The sequence below is a fragment of the Vipera ursinii genome (genome assembly GCF_947247035.1).
Source record: "Vipera ursinii genome assembly, chromosome: 6".
NCBI classification, from domain to species: Eukaryota; Metazoa; Chordata; class Lepidosauria; order Squamata; family Viperidae; genus Vipera; species Vipera ursinii.
Genome location: NC_139515.1, coordinates 1,303,647 through 1,322,537, shown reverse-complemented (window position 1 = coordinate 1,322,537; position 18,891 = coordinate 1,303,647). Strand labels below are relative to the sequence as shown.

General features: G+C 42.4%; 2 protein-coding genes across 5 annotated transcripts; one reads left to right on the top strand and one right to left on the bottom strand.

Annotated features, from left to right (window-relative positions):
- The first annotated feature begins 1,333 nt into the window (after nucleotides 1-1,333).
- MANSC4 (MANSC domain containing 4) lies at nucleotides 1,334-7,170 on the top strand. The gene is made up of 3 exons (XM_083365892.1): nucleotides 1,334-1,838; nucleotides 5,220-5,354; nucleotides 6,406-7,170. Exons 1-3 carry the CDS (start codon nucleotides 1,406-1,408, stop codon nucleotides 7,098-7,100), a joined length of 1,263 nt encoding a protein of 420 aa, XP_083222018.1. The 5' UTR covers nucleotides 1,334-1,405; the 3' UTR covers nucleotides 7,101-7,170.
- Nucleotides 7,171-8,489: 1,319 nt separating this feature from the next.
- MRPS35 (mitochondrial ribosomal protein S35) lies at nucleotides 8,490-18,468 on the bottom strand. 4 transcript variants are annotated; one of them, XM_083365907.1, is made up of 8 exons: nucleotides 18,355-18,468; nucleotides 18,176-18,252; nucleotides 17,298-17,465; nucleotides 16,035-16,095; nucleotides 14,511-14,650; nucleotides 13,510-13,619; nucleotides 12,908-12,977; nucleotides 8,490-9,459 (listed from the first exon to the last, which is right to left on the bottom strand). In XM_083365907.1, the coding sequence occupies exons 1-8, from the start codon at nucleotides 18,437-18,439 to the stop codon at nucleotides 9,184-9,186; spliced, it is 987 nt and encodes a 328-aa protein (XP_083222033.1). In that variant the 5' UTR covers nucleotides 18,440-18,468; the 3' UTR covers nucleotides 8,490-9,183. The 4 variants fall into 4 exon arrangements, with proteins under 4 accessions (XP_083222033.1, XP_083222032.1, XP_083222031.1 ...); XM_083365906.1 differs by having other exon boundaries at nucleotides 13,510-13,640; nucleotides 14,565-14,650; nucleotides 18,176-18,464; XM_083365905.1 differs by having other exon boundaries at nucleotides 18,176-18,463.
- Nucleotides 18,469-18,891: the final 423 nt, after the last annotated feature.

Below are 18,891 nucleotides of genomic sequence, written 5' to 3'. Positions count from 1 at the left end.
TGCTTGATAGCCAGATAGTATTTTATAATTTCAACTGCTTCTTGTATCTGGAATCTCTCCAGGAGCTGGGCATTATATGCAAGGTAAGTTTAACGTCAACAACAGACTCCTGGTTAGGAAAGTCTTCTTATTCCGTTTTCTAACATGAAGGGTGTTGAGCAGTCCTTGGTGTGGGAGAAAGGCCTGCTCCGCTCTTTTGAGACTGAAGGAATTGGGGGAATTTAAACAGGCAAAGAGGAGGCCAACGGGGGTCTAAGGGACCACTCCTCACACTTTAAAAAAAATGAAGAAAAGAGCAACGAAGGTGATTAGAAGACTGGACAATGAACTGTTGCAGGGACTATTGTAGGTATGTCTAGTGTAATGAAGATGGAGGACTAAGGGTGATATGACAGCTGTCTTTCAATACTTGAGGGGATGCCACAGAGAAGAGGGGGTCAACCTAGTCTCCAAAGCACCTGAGGGAAGGACAAGAAAGTGTAAAGGTCAGCAGCTACCCGAAGAATATATATACAGGCAACAACCAATCACAAGGTGACACTTGTTGGTTCAGAGAATATTAACCAATCACATTTCTTCCTTTCCCGCTCTTTCCCTTGTCTCTGGGTCTGTGTACGTGATCTTCCTGCCTTCACAAAATGGCGTCCCTGACGGAAGCACAGTTTACAGAAGCAAAATGGCGGCGATTAGGCTAATAACAAGAATACCCTTTTGTACAATCCCTATAAAAGAAAGGGTGGAAATTCCTCAGGGATAGATCCAATCTGGAAATAAGGAGAAATTTCCCAACAGCGAGAACAATTAACCAGTGGAACGGCTTCCCTCCAGAAGTTCTGGGTGCTCCATCACTGGAGGCTTTTTAAGAAGAGACTGAACAACCATTTGTCCAAAATGGTATAGGGACAGGGTCTCTTCTGCTCAGCCAGGGGGTTGGACTAGAAGACCTCCAAGGTGCCTTCCAACTCTGTTATTGGAAGAAGGCCGATGGCTGTCCTTTCTCTGGATGCAAAATAATGGTGTTAAGATAGAAAAACGGATTCCGGTTGAGTTTTAGGAATAGTTTTTAATGGGATCATTCTTGAACGAAGCAACTGCATAATTTCTAAAGCAAGGAAATTAGCGGCTACAATTCCAAATGTATCTTGAATAAAAGCTTTCTAAAGTCTGAACCAAGAAGTTCCAGAATTATTTTCTAGGCCTAAAATACCATTGGCAATTTAAAAAAAAAATAATAAAAAAATCACCATGGGAGGAGATCTTCAAAAACTGCCCCCCACTAGGATGCATCACAGACTCCCTTTCAAGGGAGAAAGCTGTATGGTTCCTGGCCCAATAGTAATTCTTTATTATTCTACCAGGTGCTGGAAATTCATTATTACTCTACCAGGCGTCATTATGCAAACTCATGATCTGCCTCGTGCAGTTCAAGCAGCTGTGCAAAGATTGGGAGCGATTATTCCGTAGGTTTGCAAAGGGCTTCCTAATTCCACGGAGAGTTACGGTGGTCAGCTGCAAAGAGGTCACCCCGGCAGACAGCCCTGAGTTTCTCTCCTTCCGCGTTCCTTCCGCCTTGGAGAGACGGACCTTTTGTCAAGGAGATGTTCCCAAGATGTTTCTGTTAGTGGCTCTTTCAGAAATCCTCCTGCTCTGGGGCTGGATGTGCAGATCGGAAGGCCTTTGCTCGCCTACCAGGTTTTACAAAAACTGCTGGATCCGACAGTTCCCAGGCCTTTCCCTTGATCTGGAGCATTCCCAACAGCAAGGAGCACAGATCCTCAAGGTTTATGTTGCACCTACTGCCGGACAGTGCAGCCGGGCCTGCTGCATCCTCCGGGATGGTAAGGAATTATTTTCTTCAGGAAAGACCCAAGGGACTCCACATGACAAAGTATTAGCCTCTTGGTATATCAACATGACAAAATATCAGCCTCTTGGTGTATTTAATATATTTCTTTTTTAACCTGTTCAAAAGCAAGGCAGAACATTTTTCCTTCCTTCCTTCCTTCCTTCCTTCCTTCCTTCCTTCCTTCCTTCCTTCCTTCCTTCCTTCCTTTTCCTTCCTTCCTTCCTTCTTTCCTTCCTTCCTTCCTTCCTTCCTTCCTTCCTTCCTTCCTTCCTTCCGTAAGGTTTTTCAGCTCAGAATCCAAATAAATCCCAATGAGACTCTGAAGGCGAGGCCTCTGAACACAGCTTTATTTTCTTTGATCAAAGAATATATGCTGGGCACTCCACTCTCCTTTAGACAGCAGAGAAGATGGAGAGCAGAGAGAGCGTGTAATCAAAAGGTTTTTGCTTTTTATAAACATCACAAGGTCCCTACCCATCTAAACAGTTCCTTTGAATCTCATTAATCTATCCTGGCTTTACACTTCTGCATCTCTAAGCTTGAACACACAGTAGCATAATAGCGGGCAATTAGCCCATTAACTTTGTTACTTTGCAGGCCTGCATTTTAAAGCCACAGCAGAGAAACGAGAAGGGGAAGATTTAGGATCCAAGGAGAGTGGTTGAGGAGCGAAGAGTTGCAATTCCTTAGTTAGGCTTTCCCTTGAAACAACACAGTTTAAAGTAAAAGAAACATTTTCTTTGGTCAGCACAATTTAGAATACAACGGAGCACATACAGAAAGCAAGCAAAAATAAATGGACGATAGCTGCTTGACATGAGAGATTGATTATACATAAAAGATTATATTTTGAAAGATTATACTTGGCTTTATTTGTTTATTTATTTATTTATTTATTAGATTTATATACCGCCCTTCTCCCGTAGGACTCAGGGCGGTTCACAAGGTTTTTTAGAAACAATACAACAAATTACGAAACTTAAAATCAATTAAAAAGATTATATTGACCGTGAAATAAAACGCCAATTAAAATACAATTAAAATCCCAATTAATATTCTCAGTCCCAGTCCTTCCTTCCTTCTTTCTTTCTTTCTTTCTTTCTTTCTTTCTTTCTTTCTTTCTTTCTTTCTCTTTCTTTTTCTTTCTTCCTTTCCTTCCTTCCTTCCTTCCTTCCTTCCTTCCTTTTTCTCTCCTACCCTTTCCTTCCTTCCTTCCTTCCTTCCTTCCTTCCTTCCTTCCTTCCTTCCTTCCTTCCTTCCTTCCAACAACTCAAGGCAGCAAGAACTGAAGAAGCTTCTTGGATGAGAAGCAAAATGTCTTTGAGGAAAAACAAGTAAGTCCAGTTGTCTTTTGAAAAAGCACCTTTGGGACAACCATGACCCAGATGACTGAGAATCTCCATAGACATTGTTTTTTTTTCTGAACTAGTTCTTTGGAGTTAAGGAGTCTTGCTTTACTAAAAGCAAAACAGGTTATAACAGTAGGAAACGTTTGCAAAACCATTTAATACCATACAGCATTCATAGTCTTAGGTTCCTAAGCATAATAGTAGCCTGAGAATGGAACCAAGGACCCAAAGGCACGGGGGCTCTTTAATTTCCAACGCATTTCCATCTACAAGAATGGTGTGTTTTTTCCTGTTGAAATTACTTGCCTGACATTGAAAGTGAATTTGGAATTATGAGTGAAATTATAATGGCTTTTCCTATTGCACGTTCCTTTCCATGCGCTTCCTACTATTATTATATTATATTATATCCTATTACTATCCCAACACTCTGATGCTAGAACCATCTTTTAAAGTCTCCCCAAACCATTCATTGCATTTCTTCAGGCAAGCTCAGAGCTGAACTTTCAAACAAAGAACAATTCTCTTGCACGGCTCTGTCTCTCATGCGTGCTACAAGCTGGTAGGATAAAGGGACTAACTGAAATAAGAGCTGAAGGACTAAATCCATCTATTACCGGAATATTGATCTGGCACAAAAAAAATCCGTTTTCATATGGTTAGGTATTCTGACACATAATCCTGTCAGCATATAACCTGGTCTTAATGCTTAGGCAAAAAGTATGAAAACATCAACTCATTAGAAAGATAATCTGTTTAATCCTTTTTTAGCTGACCTTTGACCAAGATTTGGGGGTGGAAAGTGATAGGCCTAGAGAGTTATAATATTTAGCATTTCTGTTTTCAGACGGCTGAGGCATGAGCTGTCACTACTGTGTTCAACGAGAGCATCACTGGTGGATTTAAGCAACCTGCTTCAGTTCAGTCTTGACATCACTGCCATATTATCACAGCAATATTATAGATTTAATGTTATGTGGTTTGAATGTAAATCTACTGAAGGACCTCAGTTTATGAGTTCACAGGTTTATTTCAAGAACCAAAGGGACATGGATCAGCTTAAAGCAGGGGTCTTCAAACTTGGCCCTTTTATAACATGTGGACTTCAACTCCCAGAATTCCTCAGCCAGGCATGCTGGCTGAGGAATTCTGGGAGTTGAAGTCCACAAGTCATTAAAGGGTCACAGTTTCCTCACACTGGCTGAGGAATTCTGGGAGTTGAAGTCCACAAGTCATTAAAGAGTCACAGTTTCCTCACACTGGCTGAGGAATTCTGGGAGTTGAAGTCCACAAGTCATTAAAGGGTCATAGTTTCCTCAGGCTGGCTAAGGAATTCTGGGAGTTGAAGTCCACACATCATAAAAGGGCCAAGTTTGAAGAACCCTGGCTTAAAGGTTCCACTTGATCTTTCGTGATTTGATTGGACTCTCGCATGTTGTTAGGGCAGAAGACCCCCCTATTCACCAGGTCCTACATTGTACCCAAAATGTCTTATGTTCAATTGGCTGGACATTTGGTTTAAAGAGCAGGCAACTGGGTCCTGCATCGGATGCTGGCTTCTGCATTAGCTTTCATGTCAGATCAGTTCTGTGATCCGTCAAGTGAAGACCTGGCTCTCTGGAGAAGTGCTGGGAAAAGAAGAAGAGAATGACCAGTGAGTTGGACGGACTCAGTTGCAGGGGCCATTGGGAGACCTGAAGGAGCAGGCCAGAGACGTGTCATCCTGGAGAAGACCTCTCTGTGGGATTGCTAAGACGTTGACACCAACTCAGCCAGTCACGCCCTACTTTTTGTAGAATCCCTGTCTCTAATGGACTCTGATCCAGTGTGTTCTGTAGAACTGGGAGTTTGGGGAGGAACGGATGATATGCCACGGAGCCTCTCCCCCCTCCTCCCAAAAAGCATCCTAATTTGGGGGGGCATTTTTTTTTCATTAATAAGTCCCACAATCCCATAAAGCTCATCCAGCGGGACCCTTTGCTACAGGCCAGCTAAAAACTTTCCTCTCTCTCTTTTCTTTCTAGTTTTCTGTAACTTGGCTGTTTTCTACTACAAAACCAATATCCACACTATAAACTGCATTCACATGTATTGCCCAGTGCTGGAAAGCTGCATAGTGAAACCTACAAGAAACGTGGTCCTCTATAATATTACACCAGGTAAAGCATTTTAATGTATGTATGTATGCATCCATGCATGCATGTATGTATTCATTCATTTATGCATTTATGCATTTATTTATTACATTTCTAAACCACCCATTTCCCTCAGAGTATGTATGCATTAATGCATGCTCAGGGGGAAAAGTGTTTTGCATATGTGCATAACTAAAATCCAGATTTTTTTTTAAAAAAAGAGCAACTTATGGTAGAACTTCACAGCAAAGAAGCTGGAAGGAAGTACCAAATATCTACTAATCTTCTATTGGTATGGGTTATAATAACAATTACAATACCATTTTAGGATGCTTTGATTGCTGAGCTATAATGTGATGTCTTAAGAAGGTGTGGGTTTTTTTACTGCAGAAGATCACTTGCTTTTTTTTTAGAAAGTGTCCAGATATGAAGTTTGTTTGCATGTTTTTGTTTGCCAAACTTTTTACTGTATAATATTTAGTTTATTCAAAGAAAGCTAAAATTCAAAACACCAAGATGTTCTTTTTTTAAAGAGACAAAAGAAGAAAGAAAGAAAGAAAGAAAGAAAGAAAGAAAGAAAGAAAGAAAGAAAGAAAGAAAGAAAGAAAGAAAGAAAAAACCACAGGGTTTGTGGTACACCTTCCCTGCCTGAACGCGTGGGATAGGTTGATGTGATGGGACGAAGCTGGTTTAAAGGTAGCCTGGCCCTAATGCCATGTAGGTCTTTACAGGTAACAACCAACACCTTGGGTTGGACCCAAAAGCAAATTGGCACCCAGTGCAGTTCATGGAGCAGAGGTATTGTATGTGCCCATCTTTAGGCACCCAGGATAGCTCATGTGGCTGTATTCTGCACCAGTTGAAGCTTCTCGATACTTTTCAAGGGTAGCCCCACGTAGAGCACATTGCATTAGTCCAGTCAGGAGATGACCAGGGCACGAGTGACCGAGTGGAAGGCCCGCCTTGTCCAGGAACCGGAATGGTGCACAACGCAAAGAGGGACGTCTATAGATCAGATACCGTTGGATGAGAGGAGAGAAAAATTAAAACTTTCTTCTTTCTTGGGTTTCCCCAGGTGTCGACCCCGATCTTCTTGTTTTCGAGAAGCTCTCGTTCAAAGATATAAACCCCCCGTCTTCTTTTCATAAATGGGAGAGGCAGGACGGGGCCCGGGTTGCTGGCTTAGAGCAGGATGAACTATCTTCCACAAGATTCCTTTTCCCGGAGGCCTCCTCTCCCACCACAGCCCCAAAGCCAGGCGTGGACAGGAGCAACAGGAGCTCAGCAGCAGATGTTGCCCTCAAGAACTCAGGCGTCACATTGACGGTGTTGGCTTCGGCCAGGGATGATTCGGTGAAAGCAGCGGAGATTCCTCCAGAGAGAAACAGCTCTACCCTCACTTCAGAAAATGTCAAGGCATCTTCTGTCTCTGTGCCGGCACCCGTGCAGATGGCATCGCTATCCCCCGGCGTGGTCCTTCCCAATAACAGCAAACTCTTGAACGAAACCAAAGTCTACAGTGGAAGGAACAACAGTTTTGATGAAGACGAAGGCCAGCAGCCCTCAGAGGAGACGCCGGCAGGAGAGGCCTGGTTGCCTCTGATTGTACTTTGTTCTTTGGTGGCCTTCACGGGCTGCTGCTGCTGCTGCTGTCACGGGATCTTTTTGGCAACAGGATGGAAAAAGAGAGGCCGTTATAAGCCAAGGCGGCAAGGAAGATCAGCCCCCAGCCAATTCATAAAATACTCTGCCATTAAGAGCAGTTTTTAACGGTCAAATTCCAAATTCATCAGGAATGGAGTGGAGTAGAGTAGAATATGGAATGAAATGGAACGGAACGGAACAGAACAGGAAAACAGAGAACAGAACAGAACAGAATATAACAGAATAGAATAGAATAAAGAGAATAGGAATAGAATATAGAATAGAATAGAATAGAATAGAATAGAATAGAATAGAATAGAATAGAATAGAATAGAATAGAATAGAATAGAACACAGAGAATAGGAATAGAATATAGAAAACAGAATAGAATAGAATAGAATTAGAAATATAGAACTATCCCACTTTGCAAAACTGGCTTCTCTGGATCTGAAGTAGCAACATCTGTTGGAGTGAAGCCACCTGATCAGTGTTAACGTTCTTCAGAAGCAAAGCAAAGATGGTCTCCTAGGAGGAACTTGGCTACGTCAAGGCAGGACACTGGACCTCAGTGAGGTGTACTGCAGACCGAAAATGTCAGACTTCCTGAGCTTAAATAAATGTGTGTATTGGGGTAATTGGACAAGCCACAAAGCCTCGATGGCAGAAATTCAGCAGGAAAATTGTGATGGGAGTTGCAAATGAAGTGTGTTTCGTTCACAGCCAAGAATCACTTTCCCAAAGAAAATTCGTTTCATGAAGTTTCCAGCCACTAACTATCATTTTGAACCATCAATGTAATCTTTAGTACTTGCTGTAATCTTATGTCTAGGAATGTGCAAGAAACTACCTGATGAATGGCATCCTAAGGCATCCTTTTCTTTCTTTCCTTTTTAATTAATTTCATTAAAGTATAAAATACAAAGAAAAAAAGCATAGAAAACTAAAAGAGGGAGGGGAGAAAGGGGAGATAGTGTAAAGGAGAAAGAAAAAGGCACTCACTTCCGACTCTCTTTAGCACAGTAAAAGGTAACATTACAACCACAACTTTTTGCTTTTACACAATAGATATACAAGCCATTTCTATAACAATAAGCCTATCTAGTTCACAAAAACAGAAATCAAAGTTTCATTTTTTTTTCTCATTGCAAGCACAAAATCCAGAAGCAATTTCAAAATAGAGACAAGATTAAGTATATTTATTTTATTTTTATTTTATTTTAATTCCATTTATATCCCGCCCTTCTCCGAAGACTCAGGGCGGCTTACAAGCTTAGCAGTAGCCTTCATTCTATGTATATGCCTGCTTATGAGGGCTTTCACACACACACCCCAAGCGGCATTATTACAAAGTCAGCTTAATTGCCCCCAACAATCTGGGTCCTCATTTTACCTACCTGGGAAGGATGGAAGGCTGAGTCAACCTTGAGCCTGGTGGGATGCGAACCTGCACTAATTGCAGGCAGCTGGTGTTACTTAAGGAGGCATTAGCCCACTGCTCCACCAAGGCTCATATTCTCTTCTTTGGGTAAAGAAATCAGTTTAACCGTCTCTGCTTCTCTTTGCTGTGGGGAATAATGTATCTAGGAATACACAGGAAACGAGCTGATGAATGGGATCCCAGCACATCGTTTTCATCTGCGTGCTTTTCAAAGAGAATGCTATTCCAATCTCATCTTGAATGTCTAAAAAAAAATTTGTTTAGCTTCTAGCGTTTTAGTTCTTTCTCCTTAGATCCCTTCTTTCCACCCTGATTTCGAGACACAATATTTTCCAGTTGGGTTTTGAAGGCCCGATATATGAGTTTTGTTCTTTCAAGATGAGCCAACAAAGGGAATTAATAAAGAGCAGGACAGGCAATAGATGGCTAAGGATGTTGTTGGTGTATGATAAAACAAGATCCGGTTACCACAATAATTCTTTCACTTCCCTTGACGTTTTTGCACAAATTCTGGTATTTTTGCTTAGACTTATTTCCAGGATGAACTGAATAAGCCACCCAGAGTAGTGGCAAAGATATTTAAAATATATTCACCACTTTGAATTACAACTATGTTGGAGTTGGTTGATTTTTCCGGGTGAAATATATTGGGGAGCAGGGAAAGAGGAGGAAAGACGATCATTTTCATTTACAACTGGATAGTATTAAAATTTTTATTAGGACTATGTCCACCAGTATATACACAGCATCCCGCAAAATAACTGCTTACATTTACAAGCCCTGGATATTTAACAGTCTCTTAACCGAGTTTTTATATTCCAAAAGATTCTTCTCTGTTTCGCCTTCATTTTTCAAGAGAACCACAGACTTTTTGTAATCCTGCATCACTTTGGAGGCAAGAAGGTCCTCCTTGCTAATTTCTTCAGTTTTTTCCGCTGCTCTTATCTGAAGCAATGTCCTCAAAGCATTTTTTTCAGAAACACTGTTCTCCCAGACATACTCCAGCATATCCGCTTCCGTAATTTCTTTCTCCCATGGTTCTATTTTCTGAAAAACAAAACAAGATCAGTGAGTAAAAGCCTGAAATATCAGAAATAACGACCGTGCAAATTCCAGAGGTTCAGGGCAGCATCTTCCAAAGACGCTGGTCCTCCTCCAAGGCTAAGCAGAAGTTCGATAAAGGTTGAGTAAACCTGCTCTGAAAACTGATTGCCCTTCTCCATTTCGCCCAGGAATGGAAAGCCGTGTGTCCCCAACCTGTGTAACGTTCTAAATTTGGGTAGCAAGATTTTTTTTAAAAAAATTCTTAACTAAATAGCCCACCATCAGAACGTCAGGAACGCTCTCTTCCCCTTGGGAAGTGCTGCCCAAAAAAGGAGACCAAAGCATATTCAATGGCTTGTAGGATTTGAGTGAGATGTCTTTGCCGCTTAGCCTGTAATGAAAATGCCACAGGCTACTTTTTAAGGAAGAACAGGAGTAGGAGTTGGGCGTAGCGATGGCAGTGCGTTTCCATTTAGTTTACTCATTTGGAACTCGTAAGCGTCTTCGTAAGAGTCTCCGATGAGATTTAATTCCAGCAGGACAAACAATGGCCCAAAGGTGCTTCAGTCCAGAACTGAAGAAGCTTCTTGGATGAGAAGCGAAACCTCTTCCAGGAAAAACAAAGAAAGTCCAGTTGCCTCTTGGAAAAGCTCCTTGGGGGCAACCAGGACCTGGATAGACTAAGAATCTCCACAGACATACGTTAGAATAGAAAAGAGCTGGAAGGGACCTTGGAGGTCTTCTAGTCCAGCTCCCTGCATGAGCAGGAGAACCTATACCGTCTCAGACAAGTGACTGTCCAGTCTCTTCTTAAAAACCTCCAGAGATGGAGCGCCCACAATTTCTGGTGGCCAGCTGTTCCACTGGTTGATTGTCCTCCCTGTCAGGAAGTTTCTCCTTAATTCCAGGTTGCTTCTCTCTTTGATCAGTTTCCAACCGTTGTTTCTCGTCCTTCCCTCTGGTGCTCTGGTGAACAATGTGACCCCCTCCTCTTCCTTGTGGCAGCCCCTCAGATACTGGATCGCTGCTATCCTGTCTCCCCTATTTCTTCTTTCCTTTAGACCGGCCAGACCCAAGTCCCGCAGCCCTTCTTCGTACGCTTTAGTCTCCAGGCCTTGGATCATCTTAGTTGCTCTTCTCTGAACTTTTTCCAAACTCTCAACATCTTTTTTTGTGATATGGTGACCAAACTTGGCTGCAGTATTCCAGGTGTGGTCTTACTAGGGCTTTATAAAGCGGTACTAATACTTCGCATGATCTTGATTCTATGCCTGTTTATACAACCCAGGATTGTGTTAGCTTTTTTGCCTGCTTCTGCACACGGCTTGCTCATAGTCAAGTGATCGTCCACTAGGAACTCCAAGGTCCCTCTCGCAGTTGCCGTTTTTGAGCCAGATCTCGCCCGATCTGTACTTGTACCTTTGGTTTTTCCTGCCTAAATGACTCACAATGTTTCTTTGTGGTTCTGATTCTAACCAGCTGACCCCTAGTCGTTGGTGATGGTCAAGCTCTGTGATGCATCCCAGATTTATTTGTTAAAATGTGAACAAAGAGGGAAGTAGTAAAACAGAATTCCTTACTATAGGAACATACCAGAACCTGGATGGTCAAGGAACAATTGGGCCCGACGCCCATAGAAGTTAACTTCCCGCACTGCCTTTAAGCGATGCCAATGAAAAGCGCAGTTTAGCTTTCCAATAAAGACATTTATAAGCAGCCTCAATACTGTGCTACAGAAGTGCAACTCCTACGCCAGTATTTTCCTTTACAGAAGTAAGCGGTTAAAGAGGCATCCAAACCAACCTTCCATTGAGAAAATGTGGCATATCCCCCTTGTTCTCACTTCCTTTGACATTACTCTTTTGTAAACTTAAGACTTCCAAGCCTGCTAGATAAATCTGCAGAATAAACCAACCAACTCCTGCGACGGTCTGCAAGGCCTCCATGCGTGCAAAAACTGACCTCTGCCACTTGGTGGCAGTAAACGTTACATTTTCACCTTCAGGACTTTTGACTCACACTTCAGCCCTTTCAAAAGCCACCAAGGTGAGTTATCGTGCAGTTGCCGTACGGGATAGTGGCTTGTTGTAGGACAGACAGAATTAGGCTACCCTTGTGATAAATCAATGTTCATCTGGTCAAAAATCTGCATTTGTCAGCAAATGAGTTTTATGGCTAATCAATGATTTAAATGCCATCTTTCCTGTTTCTGTTCTACACTACTATCCAGGTAGCACAAACAGTGACATTCTTAGGGGTGAACATCTCAAAAAGTCGGTGAATTAAGAGTTGCCCAGAGGTCTAAAAATGTGGTTTCCTTTTGAGGGATCACCAATGAAAAAGAGAAAGCAGTGCGTTGCAGAAGGCCATTAATTTCTCATGAAATCAAAGACAATTACAACTGATGCGGCCATTACGTATTAATGTGGAAGCTGATAGGTAATAAAAGGGCAAGAGACTTGGGTGTACTCAATACACACTGCGCACTCACGTATCACATACCCAAGTCTTCCATCACTAGGTAATACTAGAGCCAAGAGCACAGGTGCCACTCTGCAGTTGGTAACCTCAACTGTTCAGCTTCCAGGGTCTGAATGCTGCAGAAAGGTAAGTAGACCTGCCGTGTCTCGGTAATGAGGGAAACTTCATTATCTAAGCTTTGCAAATGCTAAAACATTTAATTAGCACGGACTACAGTAATCCAATCCACGGTTGCCAGAAGCACCGTGGAAGCAATTCTGGCATTTTACAGCACTGGTTCTCACACTGCTTTCTAGGTATTTGTGAATCCAGATCCCGTAATGACAAGATCAGCAACAAACACGCAGGAGCAGAGATCTCTTTTCATGCAATGTTCAGGCACAGAATATGTGACATGTTCTTCAAGAGTCCATTTTAGGACCACCACCACCCCCTTGGGCTCACAAGCCCCCCTTCCTAATTCTAATGAATCAGTCTGATCTCTCAGAATGAAGTTAAATGCCTGTGCTTTCTGACCTGGGCATTTTAGAAAGATTAAAACAGAATACTGAAAGAACAAAGAAACACCACCAGAAGAAGAAATAATTTTTTAAAAAAATACTAGACTGTACGGAAATGGACAGGCTTACTTTAAGGTTGAAAGAAAAAAGAAGAAACAGAATATTTTCAAACTTGGGACCTATTTTATCAGTGGTTAGAGAAAAGATTTAGGGATTAGGAATTTAATTTGTATTAGTAAATAAGATATTCAGACAACACATTTTGTTGAATGATTATTATTGAATTCTGTTAAAAAAATTAATAAAACTTTATTTTTAAAAAAAGGATTAAAGCCGTTTTGCTGTATCCAAGTATTGCTATTCTATCTGGCCTGTATGGCATTGCTGTGGCTTTCCCCCCATCAATATGTGGGGGCCCTTAAACTAGTGAGCACTCTAACAATACGTAATCGATAAGCAAGCAATCTTACCCACGATTCATGGAACAAAACGGTTAGAAGGTACATGGCGTAATCATAGTTTTGCTTCCTTAGGGGACATCTGAAAAAGGAGAAAAAACAGAATTATACCAAATCCCAGCATCCGCAACCGGCCAACTGGAAAGCAACATTCATTCACTTTATTTATTTATTCAATTTGTATACCGCCCTTCTCCCGAAGGACTCAGGGCGGTGAACAGGGCAATACATAAAAACAAGATACAAAAATTAAAAGTTATTAAAAAGTAATTAAACAGTGCCCGTAATAAATTAATACAGATTAAAAGTTAAAATCCATATATAAAATCCAACCCCGTCCCATTCATTATAGCAAATGAATCCAACCCCGTCCCATTCATTATAGCAAATGAATAACGACGTTAGTTTGTTCACCAGCCTTAAAGCAAAACTGAATCCAAAAACGGTAAACTGAAGTCAGGTTTATGCACTTAGAGCTCCCAGGTGACAAAGCATGAAAAATAATTTGGGGTCGTAGAATTTGGGGGAGCAGTTTTTAAATCCTAGGAAGAGAGTTTCGCAGGGCACTGAAGGTTGCCGCTTTGGGCCAAGAGAATGTTCTCCCATTGCCTTACCTGTCCGTTGTGATAGTAACGGAATCCGTATCCCCACAGTATCGCTCGCCTACAAGTTTGATGAACTTCTTCCTTGCGTGGTCATCCAAGTTGAGACTGGAGAGTTTAACCTGGGAGGAAAAAAAATCAAGCTATTAGCAACTTTGGTCGTAGAAGGCCAAAAGAAACACACACTGAAACACACAAAATATCTCTTTCCAAAAGAGTTAGGTCAGAGGTCTTCAAACTTGGCAACTTTAAGACTTGTGGACATCAACTCCCCTGACTTAAGCGCTAAACAGTCCCCCAGTGACACCTCTTTGTGAGGAGATTAAGGGATCTCAAAGCTTGCCATTTCCACTTATTTCTTTGCTAATTGTAAATCTCAACCTTTTCCCCACCTTGTGTTCCCTTGTTTCTCCCCCTCCTTCCACAACATCACCCTATGACAGGAGTGGGGAACCTTGGCTCTTTTATGACTTGTGGACTTCAACTCCCAGAATTCCTGAGCCAGCCATAGAATAGAACAGAATTTAGAATAGAATAGAAAAGAATTTAGAATAGAACAGAATAAAATAGAACACAATTTAGAATAGAACAGAATTTAGAACAGAATGAAATAGAACAGAACAGAACAGAGCTGGAAGGGACCTTGGAGGTCTTCTAGTCCAGCCCCCTACTCAGGCAGGGGGCTGGACTATACTATACTTCAGCACTAAGCCTCTTAGGATCTGCAACTCCTTTGCTAGCCAATACGGGTAATCCTCAACTTAACAGCCATCTATTTAGTGACCATTCAAGGTTACTACGGCACTGGACTTATGACCATTTTTCACACTTAACGACCGCTGCAGCGTCCTCGTGGTCAAGTGATCAAAATCTGGATGCTTGGCACCCGGGTTCATCTTTCTGAAGGTTGCAGTGTCCCCAGGGGCCATTTTGTGATCTTCTCGCACCTCGCAATCGAAGGAGCTGAATCCATTTTAGGAAACCTAATTCCCCCCCCCCACCCTTCAACTTACTGTTAAAGTCACCACTCTTGCTTTAGGGTTGCGAAGGGAGGGCCCTGCTGACACATAGTCGGAGGTGCCGATTTCAATCGGGAAATGCTGCAAACATTTCTCGTCGCTGTCCAGGGCAGAGGGCCACTCTGTGCAGAAGTCTGAAGCGCCCAAGGTGGAAGGAAAGCAGAGACATAATTTTAACAATGCTCACGATTACACAATCTGCATTCACTGATGCTAAGGTCACCCCCAATAAACACTTATGCAACATAAAAAATGGTTCAGGGGTTTATTAAAAAAACTGAAAAGGAAATATACTGCTCAAAAAAATAAAGGGAACACAAGATAAGACATCCTACTATTAAATACAGTACATCGTGCTGTTTAAGTGTTCCCTTTATTTTTTTGAGCAGTATAGATGTTCAGAGGACATTGTATGAAATATACAAATACACACACACACACACCTCCAAGGTACCTTCCAACTGTTTTTCTATATATACACGCCCATGTGCACAAATATAAACATAAATGAAGGAGAATATGTGTAGCTCAAGGTTGAACTGTGGGGTCCTTGGTGCTCTCTGAGCTTGGTGGTTTTCTTGCAGATGTTTCATTACCCAAACTAGGTGACATCATCAGTGACTGATGATGACAAGCGATTATGTTATCTAGTTTGGGTATGTATGCTCTATCTATCTATCTATCTATCATCTATCTATCTATCTATCTATCTATCTATGCTATTGCTATATCATCTATCTATCTATCTATCTATCTATCTATCTATCTATCTATCTATCTATGCTATTGCTATATCATCTATCTATCTATCTATCTATCTATCTATCTATCTATCTATCTATGCTATTGCTATATCATCTATCTATCTATGCTATTGCTATATCATCTATCTATCTATCTATCTATCTATCTATGCTATTGCTATATCATCTATCTATCTATCTATCTATCTATCTATGCTATTGCTATATCATCTATCTATCTATCTATCTATCTATCTATCTATCTATGCTATTGCTATATCATCTATCTATCTATCTATCTATCTATCTATCTATCTATCTATCTATCTATCTATCTATCTATCATCTATCCATCCATCCATCCATCCATCCATCCATCCTATTACTATATCTATCCTATTGCTATATCATCTATCTATCTATCTATCTATCTATCTATCTATCTATCTATCTATCTATCTATCTATCTATCTATCTATTCTTAATAGCAGCATCACCACATGGTAGACATCTCAATCCTGAGTTATACATGACCTCCATTCTGAAAAAAGCACTTCATATTTCTATCCCAAAAGTCTCTAATTTAAATACCGTAGTTAAAGATTTGTTAAAGATTCCTTTTTCTTTCACATCCTTTGTACAAAACCTATGATAACCCTAGAAATACTGCATTTGATTTAACATTAAGTCAAATCTTAAGAAGACCCAAAACAGCTAGCTCTTTCCTGATATCTCTAAGCTTCATTGCTGGAAAAAAATGAAAATTAAGACTGACCTTTCAGAGCTGCGCAGTGTTTCTTGATGGCAACTGGTGTCAGATGCAAGAAATTGGGGATCTGGAACGATTATGTTTCATTAAAATCAGCCAATGAGCTCGCCATCAGAGGTGTACAGGGGTGGGGTTGGATCTGTGCCTCCTTCAGGCTGCTGGCACAATCTCTACAATCATCCAGGAGACTCTGACTGCCCTGTTGATTTCTTTCCTCCTACAACCTATTCCATTTATAAAACTGAAATGGCCCAAGTGCACAACTCTTTGCAGTCTGGTTTCAACTAGAGCAGTTTTTCTCAACCCCAGCCAATTTAATGTCTGTGGACTTCAGTTCCTAGTGACTAGCAATCTCATTTTGTAGCACGGAACATAATGCTTCGCTTCGTAGGGGCTCAGACTCGAAAGACTGTAGCAGGATCCCTTTGGATCCTCCTAACACCCCGAGGAGCCACCTCACAGAAACAAATGAGCAACCTTCAGCTTTCCTCTTGGTCTGAAGCAGATCCCTTTGTCCAGGGTGCAGATCTACCCCACCTGTCAATTAATGCTTCAATACCATGCCTGCACTTCACAGACATATCTTCAGTCTATCACAGGGGTCCTCAAACTTGGCCCTTTGATGACTTGTGGATTTCAACTCCCAGAATTCCTCAGCCAGGCACACGTGCCTGGCTGAGGAATTCTGGGAGTTGAAGTCCACAAGTCATCAAAGGGCCAACTTTGAAGACCCCTGGTCTATCATGTCCTTCGTGGAAGTTTATTTTTAAGGATTTATCATGTTCAGATTCTATTTCTCCAACAAGAATTCTGGGACAGAGTAGTTGATGTCCCTCCAGTCAACGCAACAGAGATGAAGCTTATTGAGTACAGCTGGCTCAAAGCAGCTGAGCTTCTGCTGCTCATTAGCAATTTAAAGATGGGTCTTCAGATTAAACTCACACATTAAGCTTCCCCCCCCCAATATTTATTCAAGTAGAACAAGCTCCTGTCACAAATCCTCCAATCTGGAGGAACAAGTCTCCAGCTTTCCTCACCCAAACAGAACTACCCATTATTCCAGATTATGGCCCAGAATGATTAATTTGCTAAATCAGTGCTAATGCTTTCAACAAACTTGCAGTTATCTTAAGAGTCTCAAGAGAAGGGTATTTTTCACATAATTGTCTGAGTTTGTTCTAAGGACTTGTTATCTCCGCCAAGGTCCCCAGTTATGCTTCCTCAAAGACTCGGGATCTGGATATGAACGTCGTCAGCCCCGAATCTCACCTTCAAAAGCTCCAAGTTGCCTTCTTTTGCAGGAGCCACACCGCCTTTGACTGGGTAGCCCATCCGAATAGGAAGGGGCACAGCAGAAGGTTTAAAAGAGGCTGCGGTTGGATAGACACTTGTCCAGTCCTGGTCAGGCTCCATCTTCTCAGACCTTTGAGTGTTGCCCTGAGGGACGTTGCGGGAGAAAAAACTCAGTATAAGGCACCAATTCGAATATCTGCCTCCCCTACTTGCATATGGCTCAACCGTGATTCTTTTTACTTGTACTTTGAATGCTGTCTTCTCTTTTCCAGAGGATGATTTGAACTGCAACAATTTAATTTTGTGGTCAAGAATGGAATATAGAATGATTGTAGAATAGAATAAATAGAATAGATAATAGAATAAATTGTAGAATAGATAATAGAATACATTGCAGAATATAAAGTAGAATAGATAAGAGATAGAATAGATAATAGAATAGAAAATAGATTGTAGAATATTTATTTATTTTATTTATTATAGATTAGAATAGATTAGATTGCAGGCTGGAATGAATGGAATGGAATAGAAATATAGAATAGAGCTGGAAGGGACCTTGCAGGTCATCTAGTCCAGCCCCCTGCTCGAATTAGTGCACATTCTTCACATTTGCTGTATACTCTTTTTTAATAACATTATGTGCTGCTCTGAGCATCCTGCATTAAGTTATGCATATTTCCCATATATGCATTTTTCACACCACCCATCAATTATCCTTTGGCTCCCCCACCACCTAACCAGGCCACTTTTTAAAGGCAGCGGGGGGGGGGGTGACCGAGGACCAGAACAGCCAGCCCCGCCCCTTTGCGACGTGAGGACACCCTCCCTCCGCCGGGGCGCAGCGGCTTACGTACGTAGATCAGCTCCTTCTGGGCTCTCCGTTCAGCCGGGCTCTCTTTCGGGCCGACCCTCCTCTGCGCCTGCGCCGAATCTGAAAGACAAAAGGGAGGATGGGGCAAACTGGGCTCCCTCCCGTGACACCTAGGAGGGAAGATGGGAGCTCGCTCGCTCGCTCGCTCGTCTCCCGGCCTACCTCCTCCAAGAGTCGCGTATCCGGCAGGGCTCGCTTGCCGCCGCCGCCGCCACAGCGCCGGGCATCTCCGCCAGGCCAGCGCCATCTTTGCCCGGCGCAGCGGGTGATGACGTAATCGCGGCGCCGGCGCAGCGGGTGATGACGTAATCGCGGCGCCGGCGCAGGGAGATGGCCTCGGCTTGCCGGCGGTGGCGGGCGGGGTAAGCCCGTGGCGTCACCTACTACGCCTGCGCAGGGGCCTCGACGGGGGAAGGGTAGTGTCCTCTGCAGGAATTGTGGGAATTGCAGTCCACGTGCCATACAGCGGCCTAGGTAGAGCGGCGCTCGCTCTTGCCGTAGTCCAGTGGCCGCTGCGGGCATCGCACCCGAAGGAGAGCGAGGAGGGGGTGGCCAGCAGGCAGATGCCCATGAGGGCGGCCGAAATTTCCTGCCCGGAGATCAATCAATCAGAATAGAACTGGAAGGGACCTTGGAGGTCTTCTAGTCCAGCCCCCTGCTCAAGCAGGAGACCCTACCTAGACCATTTCAATCAATCAA